At 42.3% G+C, this 9,621-nt stretch overlaps 1 protein-coding gene across 6 annotated transcripts in view; it reads left to right on the top strand.

Annotated features, from left to right (window-relative positions):
• Positions 1–531: 531 nt before the first annotated feature.
• Positions 532–9,621, top strand: part of NRP1 (neuropilin 1) — a 139,391-nt gene continuing 130,301 nt past the window's right edge. For 2 of the 6 annotated variants that reach the window (XM_045465306.1, XM_045465305.1), the window contains exons 1-2: positions 532–1,941; positions 5,410–5,584. In XM_045465306.1, coding sequence (XP_045321262.1) covers positions 1,869–1,941; positions 5,410–5,584 — 248 coding nt within the window. In that variant the 5' untranslated portion in view covers positions 532–1,868. The remainder of the gene's footprint in view (positions 1,942–5,409; positions 5,585–9,621) is intronic. The other 4 variants (XM_045465304.1, XM_045465303.1, XM_045465302.1 and 1 more) reach the window with 4 other exon arrangements.

Raw genomic sequence — 9,621 nt, 5'->3', positions numbered from 1 at the left:
GTAGGAATAAAGCTCTGCTTTCAGGGTGTGTGCAGAACGCCTATTCCCAGAAGGTGTAGTGACCTTTTCACCTCCCGCACGAACTCTTTGGGAGGGGGGTCCGAGGGCATTTACCCTCTCAAGGGCCTGATCGGTGGCCGAAACGTTTGTTCCCTATTCTTGCTATCCATATCCTCAGAGGCCTTATGCAGCAGTTCCGGGAAAGCCTTTGGGATTGGAACTGGGGGGCATCCAGTCCACAGTGAGGACGCGCCGCCACGGGAGGTGGGGGTGGACAGGAGCTGGAGGACTGGCATGACAATTGCCTGTGGCCTGGGGCGGGCACCGTGCGAGCCCTGCCAAGAGCCCTCCTACCCAGCTACTGTTCTCCCTCCCAGCAGAGGCACAGAAACGGGGGCCCCTGGACCCCTAATTGCCAACCCCCGGGAACACCTGGGCTCCAGAGAGACAAGAGTCTGGGCGGGGTCGGGCGACGGCTGCCCCCTAGCTGAAGGCGCACCACTTCCCACCCTCCCGCGTTCCCTCTGTCCCGGAGGAGAGGGCCCCAGATCTCAGTTAACAATGGAGCCCCCGGTGCGCGGCGGGCACCCGGGCACCACTGGCGCCCGGCAGCGCGCTCTGCTGCGGGACAGGGAGGCCGTGTGCGGCTGCAGCACAGCCTCGCCCGCTCGAGTGGTCTGATTCGGATTTACGTGGCAGCGACACTGTCAACCCTTGCCTGGCTCTGTGGTGCGTCTCCCACTCCAGCCTAGCTTTCCCGGGTCTCCCTCGTCCTGGCCCGGAGCGCCAGGGGAGCCCTGCTCCTCCTCGCCCCGGGCCTCGGGCCGGCACAGCGGGAGTGACCCGGCAGGCCCAGCGCTCCTCGCCGCCGCGGGTCGGGGATTTGGAGTTGCTCGAAGCTGCAGCCAGCTCCCGGGCGCGCCGCACTCCTCCGCGGCCGGATCCCGGCGATCCTCCACCAGCTGCCGGGCTCTCCCTCGGGGATCCTGAGCGAGCGCGCAGAGGTAGGCTAGACCGACCCAGTCAGTCGCTGGCACCGACCTCGATGCTTTCTTTCCAAACACACAGACACACACACACACACACACACACACACACACACACACACACACGCCCTGGGCGCAGACCCCTCAACGCCTCCCTTCCCGTGGATATCCTTCAGGGCCTCCGGGAGAGACCGACAGACGGACGGGGAAAGCACACGGAGGGAAACTTGTTCCTTCCAGTCTCCTGTCAGGCAATTACTGGCGAGCCTGTGCCGGCAGAGGGGAGGGAGGAAGCGAGGGAAGGGCTCCAGAAGGGGAGGGGGAGGACGAAGGAGGTGGGGGAGGCGGGGGTGCAGTTGGTGAAACTCCTCTGTCTCCCGCTCATCTTTTCATTGCGTGCTCCTCTCCTTCGCGCAGACACCCCAGACCTCCCCTGGGCGCCAGCTCCTCGGCTCCAACGGGTCCAGAAACAAGCCGGATTTTTTTTTTTTTTTTTTTCTGGAAATTGGCTTTGGTGTGTTTCCCTACCTCCTTCCTCCCCCGTCTAGCCCCCCCTCCTTTTTTTTTTTTTTTTTTTTTTTTTTTTTTTTTTTTTGAGACATGGCCCGGGCAGTGGCTCCTGGAAGAGGAACAAGTGTGGGAAAAGAGAGAGGAAACCGGAGCTAAATGACAGGATGCAGGCGACTTGAGACACAAAAAGAGAAGCATTTCTCTCGGATCAAGGCATTGCATCGCTGCTCTCCTTTCTCCAAGACGGACTGAGGATTTTACGGCTCTAGGCGGAGTTGAAGCTCTTCAGATTGTTTAGATTCCCCGCTTTGCTCTATTTTCCCCGCACGTTCTGGTTCTCCCGCGTCTGCCTGGGGATCCGGCGAAGGGAGAATGGAGAGGGGGCTGCCGCTCCTCTGCGCCGCGCTCGCCGTCGCCTTCGCCCCGGCCAGCGCTTTTCGAAACGGTAAGTGACAGGCGGAGGCGCGTGTGACAGCGCGGCGCCCGGGCTCCCCCGCTGCCCGCGTCCGGCCGGGACTCGGGCTTCCCGCTCCAGCCACGGGACTCACGCGGAACTGCCGGGATGCACCGGGAATAGCCACCTCCTGGGCGGAGGAAACTTTTGTCCAGGAGGAGAAATAAAAAAATAAGAACGGTCGGTTCGGGGCAGGAAGATTTCAAGTCCTCCGCCTCCCTCCCCAAGTTGGTTGTTTGGTTATGGGGGTTTTCCTACCTCCGTTACAAGGCAAAGCTGCCTACCTTCCCAGATCAGCACACCAATTATCTTAATAATGTTTCCTCCCAAAGGCAATTAGATGAGACTCCCTTTCAAAAATCTGATGGCTGTTGAAAGTTAATGAACACTTTGCCGGGAGAACTTCCTGGTTGTTTTGCAGCTCTTTGAAACCATCTCCTCTGGTGGGTGCCTGCAAGAGATAGCGGTTTTGGGGTTGCTGGACCTCCCTCCTCTGTCTTTACATATCGCCCCTCATCTGTCTGAAGTATGAATGAAAGTTACATAGTGTCAATAAAGGAATCTGATATATACAGTGTAAGACACCGGGATATCTGAAAATCCCTAATCTAGCTACAGCTTCCATTTAGCTTCTAACACCACTCACTGCTAAGTAAATGAAAGAGTGCTGGGTTATAAACAGTATTCTGTAAACTAAATACTGTATTTTAAAATGTGATCTGGTTGTAGGCATGTTTAACTTACACTTTAAAGTAGGTGAAGGCAAGGATATGGAATTATCTTTACAGTAATTCTTCAGCAATTATTATTAACTATTTATCAAATATTTACTTTTGTCTGGCTTAGATTTCAATCAAAGTAATTAGGAAAAAAAAGAACACCCACTACTTACTGTGGTATATTGTTTTAATAAGAGGCCACAAGTGGAGGGGTTCATACCAAGAGGAATTTAAATCACGTCTTTATGATAGGAGTTAATCTCTCTAATATGCTTTTTGGAGGTTTTGTGACTGAAGCAATAGATTTCCCCCAACAGCCACCAAGCAGTGTTCTAAAAGAAAAGCTTAGAGGCGACACACACACACACACACACACACACACACACACACACCTACCTGTAAATATGGAGTTCAGTTTATTAATGAACCTGAGTTAGTGGCATCTTTCTATAATCTGGCTGGCAAGGGATGAAAAACATTCTCCTCCAATTGAAAGAGGTCAAGTGGTTAGACTTTAGAAATTACAGTAACCCAACCTCTGCCCTCTACAACTCCGGAGATTAAGTCCTTAGTAGGGATATTCACAGGATGGATTCGTAGCCTAATGCAAATAGCTTCCAGACTTTAGATTGTGAAGTCCATGGATATATATATATATATATATATATATATATATATATGTATGTATATATATATATATATATATATATATATATATAGTATATTTTTAAATTTTCTTAGCAGAAATCTGGGCAATGCTGAGAACCTGAGCTCCAGTCTGTGAGCTTGCCTGGTTAAAGCCATGTTGCTATGCTTTCAGTGACCAGAGCCAGTAAATGCCTCTGTAACACAGCAGACCTCTTAAAGCCATGTCCACCTCCTCCAAGTACCAGTGTCTGCTAAATTAATTCATTAACCTTATTTAGGTCTAATGGTCCAGAGTCATTAGAAATTGCTCTTTCTTAATCAACTGTTAGAGAGATTTAACAGAGCCAGGGAGTCTAGCAGTCCACATTATCTTATTACACTGTCACTTTCTCAGAAGTCACAGATTAAAGAGCTCTGGTGTGGTACCGAGTCTACCTAAATGTCTTCTGAAGTGACTCTGTGGAGTGACTAGAAGCAGTGCTGTTTTATTTCACTCCTCTTACGGATGCCAGACACTGCCATGATGTTTGTATAGAGCTGGAGGAGACTTAATGAGATGGGGTCACTTTCCAAGTTTTCTGCACATTTGAAATAATGGAAAAGCCTCAGTAGAATCACATAACAGAGTCCAACATGATCATTAGTTGAGATCCTGAACTCTAGTTGCAACATTTCTTCTTGGCAAACCTTAAGCTTTTACAAGCCAAGGCAAAGGAAACCAGTAGAAGGGTACCCCCCAGTCTAAGAAACAGGGTCAGAAACATCTAGCAATTGAGAAAAACAATGTGATTTATATTGTCTTCTTTTTAATTTATGGGAAATGATTTCTGTAATGCATGTAGCTTTATGCATTTTTGATGTGCACTTCATCTTTCATTTCCATTTGACCTGGTTTTCCTGTAATAAAATTCTGTAGATTTATAAATTCATGCTGAGAGCAAAGAATGCCATTCTCTTTCCACAGGGAATCTATTAGATGCAATATTAAAATCTATATATACCATTACTGAAAATTTGTGATTGATAGGCTTATATATTTCACTGCTTTCATACCTATTCCTCTTACATAGTTTATGCACCAAATTTTTATTGCTTAAAATTAAGCATCAATAAATGTGGCAGCATTTCAGGCTGAGACTCTCCAGCATGAAATCCATCATAAAAAGTGACAATGAGAGTCTACGCTGAACAATAAAGCAGCCCAGTGACTGGTTTATTTGGCTCTCAGTGAATCACTTCAGCATTTGGTTTTTGTTTTTGTTTTTTAAATGAGGGCTCAAAACTAGTTAGCTCACCTTTCGCAGAATGTGAGACTATGGCTTACCATACCCAGACCTCATGTGTGGTAGGATTTTTTTTTTCAACATATAGGGAATTAGAATTAATGCTGGGTGGCTATTTATTTTTCTTTCTGCCCAGTAGCTTTGATCTAGTCTCTAGGACTGAACAACTTTACTTGGAGCGGTAGAGCAGAATTATTTCTGCTTCACCAAATACACTTTGTTCTCTGTTGATCTGGATCTCCAGAGCAGAGATAACTCAAAATCACTTAGATTTATGGGCAGATAAAGCAACAACACAAAAGGTTTGGCTTTAAGCCAATCGAAATCTTGGATGACAATCCCCACTGATCAATGACATAGACCAGGCTTATCATCAAAAAGCCACACAAGGGGTCGAATCACTTCTTTTAGTCACCTTCCACTCAGAACTTGCTACTTAATGCGATTACACTTCTTGGGGGATAATTAAGTCTAGTAGAAGCTCCCTGGGGACCATGTTAACATCCATTGAGAGGATTTAATGTTTTTAATGCTAGAAGACCTTTTTTCTTGGAAAGGAACTTTGTGGGGGTAAGGGTGGAGTCCTGTCAGATGTCAGTCTACTTTTCTCCTGTGCTAACCTTCCTGGGATCAAAGAGTGTTCCTTGGTGGGGGGTTGCTATCAGTGACACCTGAAGGGCCTGTGGGGACCTCTTGGAGTTCCCCCTACAGAGCTGTGGAATGTTTAATAACCAGTAATGTTTGTATAAAGCTAGAATACCTAAATGGTTGTCAGGGAAAGATTTACTAAAATGTTATTTTTATTACAGATAAATGTGGTGATACTATAAAAATTGAAAGCCCAGGGTACCTTACATCTCCTGGTTATCCTCATTCTTATCACCCAAGTGAAAAATGTGAATGGCTGATTCAGGCTCCTGACCCATACCAGAGAATTATGATCAACTTCAACCCTCACTTTGATTTGGAGGACAGAGACTGCAAGTAAGTGAGAAAGTATTTGAACAGGGCACCACACCACCATCTAGTGGTCATGGATGCCTAAGGGGGGAAGTCTGTGTGTACAGTATGGGATATAAATGGATCCAGGAGGGATTCTGATCTAGGCCAGATCATGTATCAATGGTATGGAAATTAAATTATGTTAAGTAATTTCTGAGTTCCCCAAACTAGCATATTATGTTTAAATGTATAATCTCTCAATTTTTTTTTTCCTGTTAACACTTATGGTTTCAGAACTCTTTTGTTAAGAAATGTATATTTACATTTCTTTCTCTTTTTTTTTGTTCCTGGAAATGGGAAGAACTAGAAACCTAAACTTTCACTTAAGATTTTTTTTTAATATTGTGGGTTACTAACATATATAGCATCAACAGATGATGAGGTTGGGTATTTTTTAACAAATCTGTGACACATTTTGTGATTTAAGGACTGAATCTTATTGAATTTGACATGACAAAAGCAAAGTGTCATTGAATAAAAATAAGGCATATAGTGTAAGCTGGATGAGTGGTTTTCGTTGTAGATTAATGATTGCAAGTGTCTTGTGGAAAATGCAAAAAAAAATGTTAATGCATAATGAATACAATGGGGCTCAAATATAAATTATTATTTCATCTATCTGCTTTCATCTTGCTAACGCCTTCTACTGTTAAGTAAATAAGCATCAATTTATGCCAGATTTCCTTATTATCAAAATATCCTCACTATAGATACAGTCTAAATTTCATCTCTTCACTTTATATGAATGAGCTAGTGTGTGGATCTTGCTTTGCACAGTGTAGAAAATGTGTTTTAACATTGCAGGCAGCAGTCTCCTCAGATCCAGGATTTGCTCTTCTCTCTGGACATCCACGAGACCACCTGTCTCTGTCTTGTCCACGTTACCACACTCTGCCACCCTGCATGTGATGCGTTCTCCAGACACTTGAACCTGAATATCTATCTTTAATGAATGTTTGGATAACGAAATAGTTTTAGCCAAGGAAAACAATCTACTTAAATCTCAATTCTAAAGTGTTTCTCGGGGACCAATATGTTTTCCCAAGTTTTAAAATGGATCAGTTTGATATAATTTCATACGATGTGAGTAGGCTATGGTTTCTATTGGATATAAACATTATTATGCAGGCATGTTCATTATTAAAAATGTTCTATTTGCAAACACATAGCCTTTTTAGGGAAGAACAGAGTAATATGAAAACGTTCCCACCTGTAGGAAGTCCTTAACGACCTGTTGAGTTGGTGGGGTAAACTAGTGTTTCATGGGCAGGGAAATGAGGTCATCGGGCTAATTCAACATTCTGGTACCTAGAGAATTAGCATACATTCATACACTGTTGATCAATTTCCAAATAATCAGCATACACTAGAGTGTAAAAAAAGTATGCTGATTCCAATTTAATCCTTGTTCTGTGCCTCAGGGCATTATATTGACTTCTTAATCTTGTATGAAAGTTGCCATTAATAGAGTGTTCCAGTGACTGCTAAGAAACAGGGAGTTTATTGTTGTTGCCAATATTCTGTATGGTGGTTTTACAGCATCAGTCACCTAGAGAAGTTGGATATTTGTTCTCTCTTTCATTTTATTTTGTTTTATTTTTTGCTTTTTGAAAATATTTAAACTGCTGTAAGAGATATTTTTAAGAGATGGTAAAACATGTTCAAGTAATAACATTTTTCCAAAGATAAGATGCCATTACATTTTAGTAAACTCATGTCTACTAAATCCTGATCTGAAAATCATGACCACATCTGCATATGATATAATAGCTAAAACATTCAAAATAATCAGTAGTCAGTAGCAATGGTGTGCTGGTAAGGGTTGAACAACTGGTTCTTGGAAGGGGGTGGGTCAAGTCCTCATTTGTAACATTTGCCAATTTCTGTAGTGTAAATATTCCCCCCATGGCCAGTTTCAAACTATCTATGTGATGTCACTGTATGCAGACTTGCAAAGAAACGTGCATGAGGGGTTCTTGTGAGCTGATGCAAGCTGGAGTAGAAGTGTATGAAGGGGAAGCCAGTCAAGTGAGTTAATATGTGTTAAGTGCATATCATAGTGTCTGGCAGGCAGTAAGTCTGCAATAACTATTTGCTATATCATAATGGGAGGTGGAGGGTTGTGGAATTGGAAGAGCACTTTTTCAATGTTCTTTCTTAAACATGACAAGAAAAGGGATAATTATAATTTATAGCAAGGGAAAATTTTAGTGATATCGACAAGGTATTCAAGAAACTGACATGACCAAGAAGATTGTTGCTGTTGTTCTGATAGAGGCGAGACTTTTCAAGGCTACAGAGTGAAGTGGTTTCTTAACTGTAGCGAGTAGGGATTTGTTCTCTGTGAAGGTGCCATCTCCTGGCCAGCCTTGAAAGGCTGATAATGTTTAGCCTGATGAAGTCAACGGAGATGATGGCATAGAAAATAGCTTTGTGCCCTGTTTTGAAGTGTTGCTACCTGATTGTTTTATCAATAAAAATTCAAAAAATGATATAGGAAGAACAGCTTAAGACATTGCTGTCACTATATTTTCAGGCTGGTCCACATGTGACTCCTGGTCACTGTTGCATGTCGCAGTTGAGATACAAGCGTCGCACAATTCTGACAATCTTTTGTGAAGGCTGTGAGAATAATCTACAGCTTTAATTTAAAATTAAAATTCCCTACAAAAATGAAAAATACCAATAACCCTTGGGAGAACAAATTCATAGGCAAAAATTTTTTGTTGGATGTGCAAGAGCATAGTTTCTTTGTCTTTTACATTTTAGTGGGTTTGGGGTGGGTTTTTGTTTTTGTTTTTGTTTTTGTTTTTGTTTGTTTGTTTTTTGGTCATTTATAATAGGCTCCCTCCAAAAACATATTTGAGTTGATACAAAATTAGGTACAATAAACCAAACACAGCGAGCTGGCAAGCTTTTAGTAATCATTCCTGTTAAGATCAAACTGATTGTCTTATTTGAGATATTTAATATCTTCCCCTGTTTCAGCTACATTTTATGTCTAAGAGCAGTAAAAAGTCCAATGTCATTGGGTTATTGACAAGATAAAATAGGGTAGTGGCTATGAAAGCCCTTTGAAAAGTTAAAAAGCTTCCCTCGAAAGAAGTTGCCACTGTTATTATGATATCTTTAACAACTTGGTGATGGTTAGAACATTTAGAAATATGAAACTTAAGCATATGTCAAACTAAATACATAGATCCAGTAATGGGATGATCCACATAAAATATACCTGGCAATTTCTCTTGAAGCTTTCTAGTATTTGTACAGTCAACTTCCACCATGTGAAAGTTTAAGAAATCAATTCCCTAGCACATTTGCTTATTGAGGAACATCCTTAAAACCTAGGTAAAATTCCTTTTGTGGAGTGTAGGGATGGATAAGTAATTAAATAGATTAGCTCTGGTAGGAAAAATATTTACTTATTTAAATTCGTATTGTTTTATTTATAATTAAATTGAAAACTATGTGTAATTTTTAACAATATACTAATGCAGTATCAATTTTTCATGTGAAGAGCTCCAAGACCAACCCAACACATAAGCACTATGAACCTAACCTTACAAAATGTTTTTAGGGTGGATATCAAGGCGTTACTTCCTTAGGGAAAATGGATGTGCAAGTTTGTGCCTGATAATTTTAAAATGCAACAATTTATGCTTCAGGTTGCAGTATGAAAGTCAGGTTTCATTACTAATAAACATAAAGACATACTATTATAACTACCAGAGTTCTTTTATTGAACAATGTATAGTATTGATCAATCAATCAATCAACCAGTAGAGCAGTAGAGAATCTGTCTGTGGCTAACATTGAACTAGGACGTTTAGCTAGAATTACCACCTGGTTTTATTGTTATGTTGATAAAAGAGAGGTGGCTAGAGAATATTCTGAAGGAGGAGAAGGTATGGAAGGAATGTACCAGTAAAATCCTCCATTCCTGTGAAGTGTCAAAGCATAGTTACAAACAGAAAAGAAAGAAAAAGGCAACCTGCTGAAGTGTTTTTCAGAAAACAGTG

This window comes from Leopardus geoffroyi, chromosome B4, assembly GCF_018350155.1.
Source record: "Leopardus geoffroyi isolate Oge1 chromosome B4, O.geoffroyi_Oge1_pat1.0, whole genome shotgun sequence".
NCBI lineage: Eukaryota > Metazoa > Chordata > Mammalia > Carnivora > Felidae > Leopardus > Leopardus geoffroyi.
This window is presented reverse-complemented; position numbering and strand designations above follow the sequence as displayed.